At 54.3% G+C, this 18,383-nt stretch overlaps 5 protein-coding genes across 5 annotated transcripts; 4 read left to right on the top strand and 1 right to left on the bottom strand.

The window, feature by feature from the left end:
• Positions 1 to 1,077: 1,077 nt before the first annotated feature.
• Positions 1,078 to 4,803, top strand: J4E92_004670 (uncharacterized protein; the record flags this gene model as incomplete). Its single annotated transcript, XM_051496059.1, has 1 exon — positions 1,078 to 4,803. One exon carries the CDS (start codon positions 1,078 to 1,080, stop codon positions 4,801 to 4,803), a length of 3,726 nt encoding a protein of 1,241 aa, XP_051353899.1.
• Positions 4,804 to 7,089: 2,286 nt separating this feature from the next.
• Positions 7,090 to 8,539, bottom strand: J4E92_004669 (uncharacterized protein; the record flags this gene model as incomplete). Its single annotated transcript, XM_051496058.1, has 2 exons — positions 7,090 to 8,259; positions 8,375 to 8,539. The coding sequence occupies 2 exons, from the start codon at positions 8,537 to 8,539 to the stop codon at positions 7,090 to 7,092; spliced, it is 1,335 nt and encodes a 444-aa protein (XP_051353898.1).
• Positions 8,540 to 8,859: 320 nt separating this feature from the next.
• On the top strand, positions 8,860 to 9,963 carry J4E92_004668 (uncharacterized protein; the record flags this gene model as incomplete). Its single annotated transcript, XM_051496057.1, has 1 exon — positions 8,860 to 9,963. The coding sequence occupies one exon, from the start codon at positions 8,860 to 8,862 to the stop codon at positions 9,961 to 9,963; it is 1,104 nt and encodes a 367-aa protein (XP_051353897.1).
• Positions 9,964 to 12,369: 2,406 nt separating this feature from the next.
• J4E92_004667 (uncharacterized protein) lies at positions 12,370 to 13,638 on the top strand (the record flags this gene model as incomplete). Its single annotated transcript, XM_051496056.1, has 2 exons — positions 12,370 to 12,776; positions 12,840 to 13,638. 2 exons carry the CDS (start codon positions 12,370 to 12,372, stop codon positions 13,636 to 13,638), a joined length of 1,206 nt encoding a protein of 401 aa, XP_051353896.1.
• A 1,553-nt stretch (positions 13,639 to 15,191) lies between these two features.
• Positions 15,192 to 17,153, top strand: J4E92_004666 (uncharacterized protein; the record flags this gene model as incomplete). Its single annotated transcript, XM_051496055.1, has 2 exons — positions 15,192 to 16,427; positions 16,479 to 17,153. 2 exons carry the CDS (start codon positions 15,192 to 15,194, stop codon positions 17,151 to 17,153), a joined length of 1,911 nt encoding a protein of 636 aa, XP_051353895.1.
• Between the last annotated feature and the right edge of the window lie 1,230 nt (positions 17,154 to 18,383).

Here is an 18,383-nt window from a genome sequence, read left to right as displayed (position 1 = left end):
AAATACCAAGGAAACCGTTCACCGTGTCGTCAGGGATCAATCAGAGTCAGCTTGGAATGTTGAGGCCCGGGGTTTGGGCGCAGAATCCAGCGTGCGCAGGCGAAATAAGAGTGGCTTTCTTAGATAAGACACCGGTGCCATGACTTGCATAGGGCTGAAAGCCGTCCGCATGAACGTGAATCGTGAAAGGTCCGAATATGATATATATGGAAGGAGATCGCGAGTAATACCGCAAGGAGAAAGTTTAGAACCTGAATCTGCTGCGAATGCGTTCTGGAAGCAAGGCGTTACGATGAGATGGTGTTGAGCGAGTCAGCTGGATCGTGGGCGGTTAGGTGGAGATTGACAGGATCGATCTTGCCGTCTCTTGGGCTGTGGCTTCCATCTCCGCTGTGATGGAATAGTAATCCGGAAAACCGGGCGACCAGAGCACCGTTGCCAAGACTGTGATAGGAGGCATAGAAGGATCAGTTCACAATACTGAGGGGGACAGGATGATGTTATGAGAACTGCTCGTGGTGAGTGGCATGAAGCGAAAGGATGAAGACTAGCCCAGTGACGTCGATAACTACCAGGTCGACGCCATTAGTGATAATGGAGAACGTCCCTGAATCGATCAAATGAATTTGTCGGTTGAACTACCACAGGCTTCAGAGAAGGTGTTCTTGAGGTGCGTTGTCAGATGGGTTGTGAGGTTGCTAGAGTAGGAGCGACGCGATACCGCGGAAGCTGCCCGCGAACTAGCGCGTTTAGTGATATCATCGCCTCGAGTGAAAGTGCAGCTGTCAACCACGGTCGCGCCTGCCGCCTACGACGTTTTCACCTCGACGCTGTTTGTCACAGCTCATGCGCGAACTGCCTGCTGACCCGTGATGGCTCACTCACGTCTCTAGTGCTGGTTTTTCCCGCTTCACGTTTCTCGACCTGCCGCTGTTGCCTTCGGCGCAACTTCTCACGAATTCTCCTACCCACGAGTAATCCGACGCACACCACGCACGGCGGTTCAAATCCCGCTCGAGACTCCCGGTGCCAATAGAACCGCTTTCGAAGCCCTCTTAGACTGCGACAACTGTCGTCATGTCGTCGCCCTCCGAGAACGCTGCGCTCGCCACCGCGCCTGAGATCACCGTCACCAATCCAGACAACTCGAACGATGCGACCATGCATGATGGTGGGGAAGAATCAGCAGAGGATATACCGTCAGATGCCGACGAGGAGGCACGGTTGAAGATGCTCACGACTGGCACACGAGCGCAGGATGACTTGGAACGCGATATTGGCAGGCAGGCGGACCAGATGATGACGGAGCAGGCCGATGCACGCGACAAGAAGCGCATAGAGAAGCTCGAGGGTGAAGCAAAGCGGGCGGAAGCTGCTGTACAAAAGCTCAAGAACCGTTTGGCTCTACCAGCTCTGGACACGCAGAAGGCCAAACTCCGTGGCGAGATCGCAGCGTATCGGGACAAGATCGATGGCCTAGACCAGGAGATGGATGGTATACAACAGCGTATCAACGATCGTCACAAAGCACCTGGGGTGGACGAAGCAGCAGAAGAAGGCTCCAAGGGTCCTTTACCCAACGAGAGCCGGCGAGAGTGGCTCATCCGCACAGGCAAGATCACGCCTTTCTCCAAGCTGGCGCAGGACCAGCCAGACTCAGGGACGCTGGGTGAGGTCATGCTAGATGCTGAAGCGGAGGATATGGTGACCGAAACCGCGAAAGAGCCAGTATCACATCGCAACCTCATGAAGCCTGGCTTCCAAGACGTCGAATCCAGTTCAGAGGCTCCGAGCCCAAAACCTACAGCCCGGTCGAAGAAGCGGCGGAAGGTCACTCCTACCAGCGATACTGTCGGTTCGCGCGAATCGAGCGCGGCCCCGGGTTTTACCGATCCTGATTCAGACGATGCCTTTGAGCCCGGCATGTCGGATCGCCAGCTTGCGACCCTAGATGAGTCGGATGAGCTTCCAGATGACATGGATGAAGACGACTCATACGCAGAAGAGACTACCGGTCGTAAGCGTAAAGCTAAGGGCAAGAAGACGAAGAAGGCCAAGGCTGCTCCCGCAGAAGCTGCTGTCGTCGAAGATCTAGCAGGTGTCGATGACGGCAACGAGCGGCTATATCGGAAACGTATAGAGACTTGGTCCAAGAGCCGCGCCGCTGCTAGGAGAAAGGCCAAGACCAATACTGGTGAGGCAACTGCCGATGAGGAGGAGGATGAAGAAGAGTGCTACCAGCCTCATCCTACTGAAGCTGACACTGAATTCGATGGCGGATTCCGCATCCCTGGAGACATCTACCCGGCATTGTTCGATTATCAAAAGACTGGTGTTCAGTGGCTTTGGGAGCTGTACTCGCAGAATGTTGGTGGCATCATTGGCGATGAGATGGGTTTGGGTAAAACCATTCAAGCTATCGGCTTCGTTGCCGGCCTTCATTACTCCAAGAAACTCACCAAGCCTGTCATCGTAGTTTGTCCCGCGACGGTCATGAAGCAATGGGTCAATGAGTTTCACCGCTGGTGGCCTGCGCTACGAGTTTCCATCCTACACACTTCTGGTAGCGGGATGTTGGACACCCATCGAGAAGATCGTATGGAGCGGGAACTTGAGCTTCGAAACTATGGCGACTACGACAATACTTTGACTGGTGCTGGGAAGGCTGCTAAGAAGATCCTCGAGAAGGTCAAGCGAGACGGCCATGTCCTAGTCACCACGTATTCAGGATTACAGACCTACTCTGAGTTCTTGATTCCTACTGACTGGGAATGCGCCATCCTAGACGAGGGCCACAAGATTAGGAACCCGAATACTGCTATTACGATTCACTGCAAGGAGTTGCGGACGCCCAATCGCATCATCCTCTCTGGCACGCCCATGCAGAACAACCTGACAGAGCTTTGGTCGCTCTTTGACTTTGTATTCCCGATGCGCTTAGGCACACTGGTGAACTTCCGCAACCAGTTCGAATTTCCGATCAAGCGTGGTGGCTACGCAAATGCTTCGAACTTGGAGTTTGAGACAGCGGTACAGTGTGCTGAGACCCTCAAGGATGCGATCAGCCCCTACCTACTGCAGCGGTTCAAGGTCGATGTCGCAACCGATTTGCCACAGAAGAAGGAGCAGGTACTCTTCTGTAAGCTCACGCGCCAGCAGCGACAAGCATATGAGGGTTTCCTGGCGTCGGAAGACATGAAGTCAATTGCGAGCGGCAAGCGACAGATGCTATACGGTGTCGACTTCTTGCGCAAAATTTGCAACCATCCCGATCTGACTGAGCATAAGACCCTGTCAAAGAAGCTGGGATTCGATTATGGCAACCCCAATAAATCTGGTAAGATGCAGGTCGTCAAGGAGTTGCTGTCGCTGTGGAAGAAGGGCGGACACAAGACCCTTCTCTTCGCTCAGCATCGTATTATGTTGGACATCCTGCAGAAGTTCGTCAGTCAATTACCCGACATCAACTGGCGTCGTATGGACGGCGAGACGCCGATCAAGGACCGCCAGAACCTTGTTGACGAGTTCAACAACGACCCAAATCTACACGTCTTCCTCCTCACAACGAAGGTCGGTGGTCTTGGCGTCAACCTCACAGGTGCCAATCGCGTTATCATCTACGACCCGGACTGGAATCCTTCGACCGACATACAGGCGCGAGAGCGTTCATGGCGCCTTGGACAGAAGCGAGAGGTTGAGATATACCGGCTGATGTCTGCAGGCACAATTGAAGAGAAGATCTACCATCGTCAGATTTTCAAGCAGTTCTTGACGAACAAGGTGTTGAAAGACCCTAAGCAGCGACAGTCATTCCAGATGAGCGATCTGCATGACTTGTTCACGCTTGGGGTTGAGAACGTTGAGGGTGAAACCGAGACAGGCAACCTATTCCGTGGTTCAGAAGTCAAGTTCGAAGAGGACGGTAAGACTGCAGAGGCATCGGCAGATGCTACAGGAGCCGAAGACCTCGCCGCAGTGAGAGGCATCTCACGATCCGAAGCCTTCCAAGCCCCCGTCTCCGACGGTGAGGATGCTGCTACTACCACTAACGAAGACGGCACCGACAAACCCCCAACAGACTCCCGTTTGATGTCAACCATCTTCGCCAAAACAGGCGTCCACTCCGTCCTCGAACACGACGCCATCATGAACTCCACAGCCGGCGGCCGAAAACGCAAGGTACAAGCAGACCCAGCTTACATACAACGCGAAGCCAAGCGACAAGCCGCCGTAGCAGCCGAGCAACTCAAGAAGAGCATGCAAGAAGCGCGAAACGTGCCCGCCGGTACACCAACATGGACAGGCCAATTTGGCGAAGCAGGCCGTCCAGACGCACCCCGCGGTATGTCATCTAGTCGTGGCGGCAGAGGTGGACGAGGCGGCGGACGCGGCGGCGCCCCCTCGTCAACATCCATCCTCAACAACCTTGCCACCCGACAAGGCCGTCCCACGCTCCTCAACCCAGGCACAACCCTCAACGCACCCACATCCGCTAGCTCATCCCGCGGCTCCACCCCCTCCGCGCCCACAACACCACAAACCTTCCGCGGACGTCGCATGCTAGAAATGATCCGCGATTTTATGCTGACCCACGGCGGTGTGGTACCCAGTCGTATGTTGGTTGATCATTTCGATCATTACTGTCGCGCGCAACCGGGAAGGAACGAGGAGTTCAAGGAGATGCTTAAGTTGATTGCTACGCTTGAGAAGAGTGGGAGTGCGCAGAGGGGGAGGTGGGTGCTTAAGGATGAGTGGAGGACGCCTGCTGCGGGAGCGGCGGGTAGGGGAGGTCGAGGGAGGTAGATAAGAGACAAAGATGAGGAGGAAAGTGGGTGATTGAACAGTGGAAGAAGCTGAGTTTAGCATGGCATTTTACGGCGTTTGATTTAGGGAGATACCATTTGTAGCTTTTTTGTTTTAGCGCCTTCTTGCCAAGTGCTGGCATATCATATCATAGATGGAGAAGATGATGTTCCGTGAGCTAGATAGATATAGTGCCGAAACACACCTTGAATCACACGTATGCATGGAGTGCCTGAATGAAGTAGGTGGCCTCGAGCCATAAGTCCCATCATCATCATGTGATGAGAGATCTAAGGTATCATTCGTGTCGTTCATGTGGGGGAAACCGTGAGTAGCTCGTCCCACATGGGTCATCATACGAATCATCGCGCAGTACTCTAGCATAGGGGATGAAGTAAGTGGAGATATCATTGAAAACTATCTAGCGTTACTGAGAGAGTAGTCAATCTGGGCTGGGATGAAGCAGTAGTAGTCTGGGAAAAGGAGTGAACCTTGCGTGTGCGGCGGGCTTTGATAGATGAGGAGATCGGCCGTTATCATGCGTGAATGAGATCACGTCGACATCATAAAGCGGATCCTAGTACATGGAAGGAAGAAATGACTGAACCGACACTCCTCAATAGTTCAACACTGAGACATTTCCATCCATTCTGATGCCGCGTATGCTTTTATGCCGACGCTCTTTCCGCTCCTAAGCCATGGATAGCTTCGCTCCCTGCGCCTGACGCAGTACTTTCCAGCCCTCATGGCGGTAGCCACGGTGTGCGAAAGGAGGCATACCCATACAAGGTCGTCGCATATTTAAGGGGACTCTCTTGCATTTGATTGATGAAGGGAATAATGTGTTTGGTTAGTTTTTTTTTAAAAGTAGTTTGGTTTTCGTCTGGGGGGTTTTTTTTTTTAGGTTATTTCGTTATTTCAGTGATGCCGTAGGCAGTCTTGGAGATTGCGCTCAACGTGAATGCTTCTTGACGTGTTTCTGTAGATTGTCGAACCGCGTGTAAGATTTTTGACAGCCTGGAACTTGGCAGGGAAAGCGTTCTTGTGCTGCGGGTGCTTGATGTGTCTTAGCGTGGCGGGTCAGATCGGCTCGAAGGTGGAAAGATCTAGGGCAGTCGATAAAGTCGCACTTGTGACGCTGTTGGTGCTTTCGTTTGACGTGGTCGCTGCAGCACGAGTTAGTCATTGTAACATACGAGCGCCTGGATGTACGTACTTGAGGTCACAGTTCCTACTGAAGACCTTTTCACAGAAGCTGCAGGACGGTTCGCGCGCCTGGTATGTGCTGTTGTCTGTTGTGTTGTCTTCGGGGCGTGTTGGCTGTTTTGGCGGTGGCGAGATCGATGGTCGACTATGATCGAGACTGCTTCCTGAGGTTTCGGGGGTGTTTGAAAGCGACTGTTCGCTTGGTACAGAAGAATCGTTGTCGTTGTTGTTGTTGTTGTCGATAGGATCCGGGGCTAACAATTCGTTGTCGGAGGTCGAGTTGCTGGTAAGATACGGGGCGTGTATGACTGGATTAACATCCAGTTCAAAAGCAAACGGGCTGAAAACAGATGTTGAAACGTCGCGAGAGAGTCCAAATCTCGATAGTGACGAAGTACAACGTGGCGGGTGAGAAATAAAAAAAAAGAAAAGGCGAAGACTACAGCGGCCTTCGCCGAAGGCTGGCGATTGTGTAGTAGGCTATGAAAGCCTAGGGGTGCGCAGCCCAGGCGCCTTGCAGCGTGGAAGAAAGATTTGGTGAAGCAGAGGTTGGAGGTGGTGTAGGTTTTGGTTGAAGGATTGGTACTGTGGGGAAGATCCTTGAAAGAAGTGGGTGTCAATGGTAGAGATGAAAGAACTGGGAGTATACGCCGACAGAAGCTTACCTTATATGCAGCCCTGGAGGAGCTGCTCGTGGAGGCATAGAACCCACAAGGCTGAGTCTCAGCCACAACGCCCACCGCCAGCACGCAGGCCTACAGCGAATGACCGTTTCCCTTCATATCTCGCTAGGCGCATGCTTTTCAGCCAATATGGTGTGTCTGGAGGTATGTATGCCTCCATATCGCGGTGGGTGGAAGCCACAGACGCAGCCGCACCAAGAAGCTGACAGCATGCACATGGCGCGCTTGTCCATACTGGGACCAGCTCAGCCGTCCTTCGCTTTTCTGCCACCATTACGCATTGCCCTCTTCCATCGAATCAGAGGACGTTTCCGCTTGGAGGCATAGCGCTTCGAATTCAGAGAAAGTTCAAGGAGTTGGTATCCAACGTTGCGTCATTACCTACATACACCACCGCCTACAACTTCCCCCGACTCTTCGCCATCTCCTCTTCCAGAATCATCCCAACAGGTCCGCCGCGACTTCCATCCCCAGCCCACTGCTCTTCCGGTATACGCTCAGCAGGCCACTCCCAGCGGCCCTTGAAGTCCTCCGGTGTTCTGCCCTCTATACACTCCACAATGCTATCACCGATAACCGGCAAGAACTTGAAGCCATGACCTGAACCACCTGTCGCAACGAAAAGCCCCTTGTACTTGGGATGATACGAGATCAAGAAATCGCCATCCCTTGTATCGGTGTACCAGCAGATCTTCGATTTGGTAAACGGGCGCGAGGGTACGGCAAGGGAGGGGTGAATTGCGGTGAGGAAGTCTCGGCATTGGCGCTGGCCTTCTGTAGGGACGGCTTGGGATGGGTCGTCGACGTGCGTGTAGGGTAGTGAGGTGGTGATTGTGTCGTTGGGGTCTTCGGACTCGGGGTGTGGGATTGTGGTTGGGTTGAGGTAGCCGTGGCCGTGGCGCGCTACTTTGAGCAAGCCCTTGTGGGGCGGGATCATAAATAGGCCGTGGGAGAGGTTTAGGATAGTCGGTCGCGGAGCCATCTTCGTTTCCTCCTCCTTGGAGATAGGCATGTAACACAGCGCCTGCCCGGTGGCTTTGCAGATGCCGCGGAGATCGATGAGCGATGCCGTCCATGCGCCTGCCGCCAGCATTGTAAGGTCCGCCTTCAGTTCAGTCGAATCGTCGAGCCGCACACCGGAGACAGTGTTGGTTTTGTGATTGATCAACAGCTTCTTCACGCCCTTTGTGACAAACTTCACCCTCCCCAGCTTCTCCACCTTTTCCCTCAACCACATCATTGCACCCTCTGCGTCTGCCCAGCCTGAACTCCAGTTCACGTATCCGGTGCAGCCATTACCCCAGGGGTCTTTGCCTTCCAGTCCACATGCTTTCTGTATCTCCTCTGCCGAGTTGAGCACTTCCACCTTGTCGGTCCCTATCGCGCGAACGTTTTCCAGCGAGCTGGAAACGTACTTCTGCTCTGGGCCCCATGCGGTTACACATAGCCCGACCTCATGGTAGTGTTCGGTCGCGAAGTCGGTGCGCCAGCGATTTTGTGCGACGGTCGCAAGACGGGTATAGCGCGCGGCAGCGTAGTCGGGACGGACGATTCGTGAGGCGTCGATCTGTATGCGTTTGTTTGAGTGTTTGGTCTTGAATGAAGCGGTTGTTCCGATCACTAGGGATTTACTGCTCCAGGGTATGGCGTCAAGAAAATGTAGATTGAATTGCTCTACTTACACTCGAGCCATCAGGCGTAGGGAAGGGCTGACGGTCTACAACAGTAATTGAGGTATCCTTGTACTGCGGGTTTTGACATAACGAATAAGCCGTGGAAAGTCCAAATGCACCGCTGCCGACGATTAGGATGGATGAGGGTCTCTCAAGAGACGCAGAAGAAGCCATTGCGCGCGAAATTAAGACGTTCAAAGATTCAGCAACTGAGCAAAAGAAAGGAAAGTCATGGAGAAAAGTCCACCTACCTGCGTCCGAACGGCGTGCAAGTGCCGCTGGTGGGCCGATATCGTTGACTGACTGATGATTTGAAGGGCGTGCGCCGGCTGGGCACGGTTGAACCTCGTGGCTGCAGGGAGCTTTGACGCTACCGAGAGATTGGGTCATCGGTGCATGGAAAGATTTGAGGCTTCAATTCCACATCGACAGCCTCACCAATCGCACCTCAACGACACCCGCTGCTGAATTCTCTTGGGTCTGCCTGCATCGCAATGGCGAAGTTACCGAAGCCCCCGAAGGCGTTCCCTGTAAAGCACACGATACCGTCGAAGCCCGCGATACCACAACACATACGAATACAACGAGCGCAACACGATAACGAAGTACCGCTATATGCTCCAAGGAACCAAACACCCGAACAGGCACTGAAGAGAGTGCTGGCGGCACGTCCGCGGCTCTCAGATCTACAGCGGCTATCAGATGAGGAACTGAAGTCGGCGCAACACCAGGCAAAACTGCGGAGAGCGAGACAATGGCCAATGTTCGGTATCGGATTGATCGCATTTGGATTGGGGACATACGGAACCATGCTCTACGCTTCGTTGACGCAGGAAACGGATCTGGGAAACTTACCTGAAGACCTGTCCGATCGATTCGACAAAGAGGCTGAGGGCTATGACGAGAAAGTGGACACGTCTGAGATGCTGCTCTTATTGACTTCCAAGCGCAAGAAGCTCACTGCTATGGCCAGGGGACATGTGCTAGAGGTGGCCGTTGGCACGGGCAGGAACATACCATACTACAAGACCAAGCAATGTGCGACAGTGACGCTGCTCGACTCGAGCGGGCCCATGCTGGCTGTTGCAAGGCGGAAGTGGAACGACACGCACAAAGAGTACTTTAGCCGTGTCTTCTTCAAGCAGCAATCTGCCTTAGATCCGATTACGCCCCCATTTGATGCCCAAATTGGCTACGATACGGTGATACAGACAATGGGACTCTGCTCCACTCCTGAGCCGGTGAAGCTGCTCCAGAATCTCGAGTCTTGCACCAACGAGAATGGACAGATCTTGCTTCTAGAGCACGGCAAGTCGCATTACGACTGGCTCAACAACATACTGGACAAGTCAGCTCCAGCCCATGCGGACGAACATGGTTGCTGGTGGAACAAAGACATCGGCAAGATTGTCGAAGAGAGCGGGCTGGAAGTTGTCAACATAAAGCGCTACAACTTCGGCACGACATGGTGGTTACAGTTGAGGCCCAGAAAGGGCATGCGGCAAAGATTGGCCGAGACCACCGCAGTCGAGCAGCCGCTTGCTGCACAAGCCGGATCCCCGGTAACACAAAAGTCCTGGTGGTCACTGTGGAGATGATAAGTCGCCGTGTCACCTTCCCCACATTCACCATGATCGAGAATGATCGAAATGTTGCAGCTTTGCCGCTATTATAGAGAGGGCGCCTAAACTTACTCCAAGTCCACTACCCAGGCTGTTGCGCTCTACAAGCCAGCTTAGTTATGTCTAAAACGACGTCAACTTTACGCGTTATTGTGGAAGGAGGGGAAGGCCCAAAGCGGCAATTTCCAGATCGCGACCATCGATAACCTGGGATCCAACAGAAGGTCAAGCGAGATCTGCGGTCGGGATCATGGGCAAAGGACAATCGCGTCACGGCAGACTGGAACGCGACATGGCTCGCCCGAACTTTGTTCTGTCTTATCATCCGGGCACGCCATGCGTTTGCATGTGCGTCTGGGGTCTGATGCCATACCGTTGAGCACGATGGGCTCGCACCTCGTAATCATCATGCCGAGCACACCCAACGACACGTCCATGGCTGACATGCATCTTTATCAGTGTCGACGAGGTTGCGTGTGGGAACAAGCAAACAAACAATGCATCTTCACCGTCTTTCACGACTTGCCAACTTCCTCATGCAGTCCACACTTCGTCTGGGGAAGATACGTAGCGCATCCGTGAATCTGTCTGCCCACAGGACAAGTGCGGCGCCATACCTTCCAGTTCCCCACAAAAGGTGACGCTGTGCTGCGCATGCAGACCGGACCTGGTTCCATGCGCCTGTCTCCATTGGGTAAAGACATATGCACAATCCCTGCGCAGCCATCGGAAGTGATGGCAACTCGCGTGCGCAATGTTTGGGGGTGTGGTCGTAATGCGGAGTGGAGGCTGATGAAACTGATGTGCCAGAAGATCCAGCTCGGCATCCATCATCACTGTGCTTTTTCCGGGCATCAATGCCATTCGTTATCAATGAGTTATCGATGAACGAGAAGCAATCAAGCCACATGTGCTGAGAACGGTTTTTGTCGTTCGCGTATTAACGTTGCCGAGGGTTGGCCGCATGCCAGTAGGAAAACTTCCGTTAAAGAAAAATTCGAGAAAAGTGTGCTCACCGCCCTGGGGCATCCCGGTTGCAGCGTTGAGGCTAAATCCACTTTGACGGCTAGGCGAAACCTCAGAACAGGGATGTCTCCGCTCTGGAACAAGATGATATGCACGCTGCATCAGATCATGGCCAGCGCCCGTCCACTCGCATCGTGGCCGTTTGAGTGCTTGGAGACGCGGAAGATATTATAGCGGTCAGCGTGCGGGACAGCTGTGATGACCCGCCCAATTGCAGGTGGGAAGGATGCGCGATGCTCGAACCAGACGTGTTGAGCATGAGATCACTTGCGGGAAAGCCGTCTCAGGGCAGTAGACGTTCGTAATCGTTGGCGGAGGTTTGTCGGCAAGGAAGCATCCTTACCAGCTCCGTCTAGCATGTGCCACTTATTGCGCGCTCGGAGCAAGATGTAGAGAGATCCAAGTGCGGTGTTCACTGCTCCGGGCTCAGCTGAGACCATCTGATGCCCGAAGCTTGACACGGGCAGAGGTGCAACACAGACGGCCCAGATCAACGGGATTGGTCAGGACAACGAAGCCCATACAAGACGTTGGACAGGCTGCCGGAAGGTTGTGCCTAGAAGTGTGCGGCGAGTAAGTACCTACGTTAGAGGACTCTACCGTGTGGTACATGCAGGCAGGCAACGGCATGTTGATAGGAGCGTTAGGCTCTAGCCCCTGGCCAACAAAGCAAAAACGGGCTCTAAAAGTAGTATGCTGTCATAACCAAAGAGGCGATCCCTGGATACATTCACCCTACTAGACGCACGGTCTCTTACCGGAGCCTAGTCGCTCCTTCTTCACTGTGTGCTCCACTACGCCTCCGTTCTTTCCCTCGTCGCATCCCCTCTTCCTTCACCACCCCTCGAACTACATCAGGGCCCGACATCAACTGTCCTGTCCCATTCCGTTTCCCCTTGCCTCTCTCTGTTTCTGCTTCCTGATTCCCGTGGTGTTGGCGCAGCACTTGATTGTGTTGCCATAAGTTGTTGGTTCGAGCTCAAGGCAACCGGGCGCCATCGCCGAGTTACGTATTCACTCTTCAGGAGGCGAGCCGCGTAGCTGCGACAGGACGGGTGCCACTCAGCATTCAACACCGCCAGACATCTCTCGCAATAATCAGGCGCTCTTTTCGACGCCAAAGCCTGCAGTGCAGACAGAAGCGCACGCTACCTGCATCTCGGCGGCAGCGTTGGTGGTATAGGCTGCATTGCATTCCTACCGGACCAATCGACGACCCTAGCATTCGCGCAGTAACAAAACACTTTTGGCTGCACACCCTCTGCCAGCCTCAATAATTATCTTGTCCCCCCGAAGCCTCCCTTCTTCCTTCCTCTCTCCCTGCGCGACGTTTGCGACTGCATCGCCGCTCCCACGATGCCCTACAACACACGCCGGAAGTCGCTGTCGCTGCCGTCGCTCGGCATCCAGCTGCCAGGAGGACCGCGATCCGCGCGCTCACCGCCTTCGACAAGCGACGGCCAGCACGCCGCAAAGAAACAGAAACGCTCCCACTCCGGCTCTCTCTCATCGGCACTCCCCTCGCCATCACGCCCCGCCGCACTGCGCCTCGATGAGCAGCGACCCAAAAGCTCAGGCCGGGTGGCAGACACCCCGCCACCGTCGCCAGGCGGCGAGTCCGGCACGACCAAGATCGATACCCAGGGCATCGACGACGAAATCGTGGTCGGCGTTATCGAACAGCTCCAGAAGACAGGCAACCGTCCCCACCTGCTGAAAGAACTCGCCCTCGTTCTATCGCCCATCATTCCCATTGTTGAGAGGTTCGTACCAAACTTCCGCCATCCACGCCCTGACCACCAGTTACTCATGCTGACGTACTCTAGCTCCGCCAACCCAGCTGCCATTATCTCGTCACGCTTAGCGACCTACCTCAAGCGCAATTGGACAGCGCTGTCGAGATGCCCCCTCGACAAGAAGCTCGTTGGTACCCACCCCAAGCGTGTCTACTACTTCCTCTCCACTTGCCCGCATCAGCCTATCCCGGCCGACGGAACTAGCACCGCCATGGCACCGCGCATCGTCACCCCATCGCTGTCGTCCGCAACTTCGGAAGAAGAGGACGCGGATGCGAGGTCAAGAGGTCGCATGTCACCGTCGCCCGAGCTAGACCTGTCTGACTACGACAGCCACGACAGCGACCCCTTCTCCAAACAGAGCCATCTTCCCACGACTGCGAACATCTCGCACAACCGCCGAGCTCAGTCGCCGCCTTTAGAAAAGGATGAGCGCGAGTTCACCCAGACTGCGTCGTTCCTGCAGCAACGCCGGATGAGCCAGGAAGCCGAGCGCGAGCGATCTGCCAGCGCATCTGCCGAGCCAACACAACAGAGCGACGTCAAGATGGAAGAAGTCGCCGTCTCCGTCGAAGAGACCGTAGAAAGCGCTGCTCAAAAGGACTCGGAAGCCGCAGCCGCCCTCTTCGGCCAGATGGACCAGCTCATGACTTTCCAGAGCGCTCTATCACCCAGCAGCCCCGCGCTGAAACCCGTGCTCCACATCGAAATGCCCCCGCCGTCGCTCAAGCGCAAGTCGATAAAACTCGAGCTTGACGACGACTGGATCATGAAGAGCCCGGAGCTTATTGACCTTGACGAGCTTGATGACCTTTTCGGCGGCTACTAGGCCGCTATTTCCTTTGCGCGATTTCTCTCTGTATACGACATTTACGATTCTCCCGGGGCACGTCTCTCATCTATTCCTCCTCTATCTATTGTATTCTCTCCTCATGTCGTTTCATCATTGCGTACGTCCTAGATGGATTCCATTTCGCCGCTCGCGCTGCACTACACACTCTAGGGATGTTGATTTATCGCATGGAGTTCTTGAGATCTGGGTGTCTAGGAAGGAATTCTGTAAGATAACTGTAGAGTGTAGCTGTGCGATTACCAGCCAGGAGGCCTGGCTGAGGCGCTGGATTGTTACTCGGCGTCTGAATGCGCGAATCTGCGACTAGGTGTTGGCCAGCATTTTCCAGAATGTGGCAGTCGCCCATGGCGACGAAGAATGAAGTAAAAGGAACGGAACTACTAGATAAAAGTTCATGAAATTGAAAAACAGTTGATATCCTTCACAACAGCTCATCTAAACAAGCTCTCGAACGAACGTGTCTGTGATGTCGGCAATCTCGATTGTTGCCGACCAGAGCTGGTGGGCCGGGTTGTCCCCTACCAACACGTACTCTGCGCTCACCGCCCGAGTTGCGCACTTCCTGCACCTAACACTACACCTGGCAGTGGTCTAACGCATAACAGCGCGAAAATTGGGCCCTCACCGGCAGGGCCATCTGCGCCCAATGCGGCTCCTACGATGCGGTGTATCCTAGCCCCAGACAGGAAGGGACAGAGACCTTGGCGCTGCGTTGTTGAAGAAGTTGCGGTCGAGCGAGATGCGCTGGAGAACAGCCTCACTTTTGACCGCACACGCGCACACCAGCGGGGTTGACGAGTAAATCTTTGCATGCTGCTCCAGATTCTGCTCATCCGCCTGGTAGAATCAACAATCCCGAGGGGTAATCGCATGTTCGCAGACAAGAGGCTGGGTAAGCGAGTCCAATGACTTGGGCACCCCCAGCCCTGTACAGCAAAGCTTTGAAGCCGAAGCCCAACCACTCGACGTAAGAGTGCGCTGTGCGCTGCGCGACACGTCCGCCCTATTTCCTTTCCCATATTGACCATCCGACCCCCTCGGTTTCACGGATTCCTGTGCCCTGCGTCAAAGTGCTTGCTGCAGGTTCCCGAGGCTGATGAGGAAGCCCGTTGCCTCGCTTACTCCCGCCCATCAAGTCAAAAGAGTTGGAACGGAAGAGCTGGAAATTGTGAAAAGAGGAGGCTGGGGATCCGCGACACCCTCATCCACTGCCCATCAGACGTGCGATCGCTACGAAACGAAGCGCGTCTTTCCGGCGTCTTTGCAGTGGTATACGAAAGGCCATTCGCGGACATAGCCCAAGGCTGCCAGCAACACAACACCAGCAGAGTGGATAGTCGACACGTGGATACGCAACAACCGGGTTAGCCGCATTGCCAGTCACCAAACCTCGCCGCGGGCGTAAAAAGCTCACGCATATCGACGTAGCCCGCTCTAACTCCCCTTGGACTTGGGCTGCGTCTACACCACGACAGCAACTGCCTTTTTCAAAGGCCCATCAAGAAAGAGCCAGGAACCTCAAGAAAAGAATGTCTGTAGCACTATCCCGAGCGCGGAGCAGAAGTCGGGCACCGAGCACCAGAGCGCCGTTAACATCACAGCCCATCGTTGTGGATGTTCCGCGAAGTGGGGCTAAATCACCACTCATCATTGATGTGCCAGCACCAGCACCCCGCGCAAGGAGCAGAAGCGTGCGTAGCATGCGCGAACCCATGGTCGACGCACCTGGACTCAGTGGTGGAAGGGGCATGTTCAAGAGGTTGATTGTTGCGTGTGACGGAACTTGGCTAAACTCGGACGATGGAACCAAGAACGGTACTCTCTCCATCCCAAGCAATATCACTCGCATATCAAGAGCCATCAAGGCAGTCAGTCAGGACGGTATCCAGCAGATTGTCAACTATCACCAAGGTCTTGGGACCGAAGGCGGAAAGCTCTCGAGATTGGTTGGGGGTGCTACGGGCAAGGGCCTGAGCGATGATGTTCGGGAGGCCTATTCGTTTCTTGCCAACAACTATCACCCAGGAGACGAAATTTTCTTACTAGGGTTTTCGAGAGGCGCGTTTACTGCGCGCAGCATCGGCGGCTTAATCGGAGAGATTGGACTTCTCACAAAGAAGGGCTTGAACACGCTACCGGAAGTGTATGAAGATGTTCAAAATCGACGGAACCCCGACTACCGCCCGAAGCACGAGGATGTACCTTTCCCGCGGAAACCAAGCGCAGATGATCCACGATACGCAGAAGAACTGGAACGCAGAGGATTGACCAGACTCGACATTCCAATCAAATGCATAGCTGTGTGGGACACTGTCGGCAGTCTCGGCATACCGCGGATCGGAAAGCTGCAGCGCTTGGGTCTACAGATGAAGCAGTCAAAAGCAACGACTTTCTACGACACCAAGTTGTCTAATTGCATTGAGAATGCATTCCAAGCGTTGGCTCTGGATGAGAATCGGTCGTCCTTTTCACCTGCCGTCTGGGAAAAGCCTGAGGGTAACCGTACGACGCTCCGCCAAGTATGGTTTCCGGGTGCGCACGCGAATGTGGGCGGTGGCTACGATGATATGCAGATTGCGAATATCAGTCTGGCGTGGATGATGAGTCAACTCGAGCCATTCCTAGATCTACGGTCGGAGTATCTGTTTGAACAGGACGATCTGAATGAGAAGTACTACAAGAAAGAGGAAGGTGCGATCCGACCGTGGAGCTTTGGCAAGATCTATAGCGAGCTGAAGGGCGCCTTTGCAATCGGTGGTAGTACTGTAAGTTCAATTCTTTGCAAATATACGTATGCATACTAACAGAAATGATAGCAACGCAAACCAGGCCAATACACCTCCGTAGACCCCTTCTCAGGCCGCTCAACAGAACGACCTCTCCGCCAAACCAACGAATACATCCACCCCTCAGTCCGCACCCGCTACCGTCTGGAAGGTCCCGGAATCCAAGACCGCGGCCTCTATGAAGCCCGCGCCCTAACCGACAGCTACAAGCTCGTCGTCGACTACGGCGCCAATAACTCCCGCGCCGGCGACGCAGAAGTCTACTGGAAGATCAAATGGAGAGACACCATGGCCGTTAAAGTCCTCCCCGAAGCCCCTCTCTGGCGCCTCGAACGTGAACTCGCAAAACGCGATCCGGCTACTTACGACTACATCAAAAAGCCGCCTGCCACCGCTACTACGCGCAGTAAACGCCGCACTGCACGGCCCCTATCTGCGGATTTCTCAAACAGCAAAGTTGGCGGCGGACTTACGAGTCCCACTTCTACCCGCAAAGCAAGGAGGGACACGTTTTCTCCGCGGTCGACGTTCCCCGCCGAAGACCGCGCGCCGCCTAGTCGGAGGAGCACGACGAAGATTGAGAGACCGCGCAGTAGGAGTCGCGCGCGCAGTGTCGAGTTTGCGAGTGATCGGGAGACGGACATCAGGGAGAGTATGCCGCATCGGAGGGAGAAGGATAAGGCGTGGTGGGAGGGACGGCGGTGACGAAAAGTTGATTAAGCGCGCAATGTTTCCTTAGACCTTCTGATTTATACTTTCGGTTGACTTCATATGGAGGGTTGGATATATGCGGATACCCTTTTAGATGTAATACGATTCGATACTTGAGTGTTAGGTGGACCTGGACAAGTCACTTCGCATCGATGTGACGCTCGTTATGCACAGTCATTCTGGGGCTCAACAAGCCGACGAAACCGTCCTTTTGTTCAACTGCCAGCTACCATGACAAATATGTATATCGATGAGTACCGTGGTGCTGGAATCACGTGGGTCGTGGGCGCGTTGTCACTCCACACTCCGCGTATTATCGGTAATCCAGTGTGACCAAATGGCGAACACCCACCCAATAGCTAAACTCACAGTACTTCACCTGAACCCACAGCTATCGCAAGATAAGTGCGAATAAAAGAAAGATGGTAAACCCGCCTACCAAGATTTGGGTGATCGACCTCATCGGGCATACCCACAGATCTCCTTTCTAGACCCTGGTGCGTGAGGCTCGATCGACGAGGGGGACCCCGGCCAAATCTTCGCAGTCAACGGTTTCAGTGAGTAATGCGCGGACCGACTGCTGTTTATGTGTTATTTATCGCATGGCAATCGCGACGATGGCAAAGACGAAGATGGGGCGAGGTGACCTGATGTGTGCTGTGTTGTGATGTTTGCAGCGGAGGTGCAGCAGGCGGGATGTGAGTGGCCAGACGACAAGTCGATGATGGCTGCGCCGCCCGCCCATCGCTCGGGAAACGGACGTGCGAGAATATCGTTTTCGTGCGTGGAACGCGCAACGCTGCATGACAAGGCCGTGTAAGCAGCCCGTCGACACCACGATATTCTCACGAGGTATAGCAGTAAACGGTCCATGACATATCCACCTCCTCGAAAAGTCTTGCCCTCGTAATGTCCAAGCCCAGAATACGATGCGCGCATTGATGTCTCCCTCGGAACAATATCGTGTTGCGGAGCCCTCATGTTATATTTAGGGTTGCATTGCCCTCTAGCGCTAGTGTCTCTCGGGCGCCCCCCTGCTTGTATCCCATTCGCCGCCGCCCGCCGCTGGGCTGGTGCTGCTGAGCTGGGCTGGGCTAACAAGTCAACGCTGAGACCATCAAACCTCTCCTTTCACTTCCGCCGTTGAGACAAAAACCATCAATCGCTTTATCGCTTACCTCGACTCGTCGCCTATCTTCACCCTTCGCCAGTCGCTCGTTTATA

Source organism: Alternaria infectoria (genome assembly GCF_024043175.1).
Source record: "Alternaria infectoria strain BMP 0036 chromosome Unknown scaffold_6, whole genome shotgun sequence".
NCBI lineage: Eukaryota > Fungi > Ascomycota > Dothideomycetes > Pleosporales > Pleosporaceae > Alternaria > Alternaria infectoria.
Note: the sequence above shows the minus strand (reverse complement) of the source record. Positions and strands in the feature narration are given on the sequence as shown.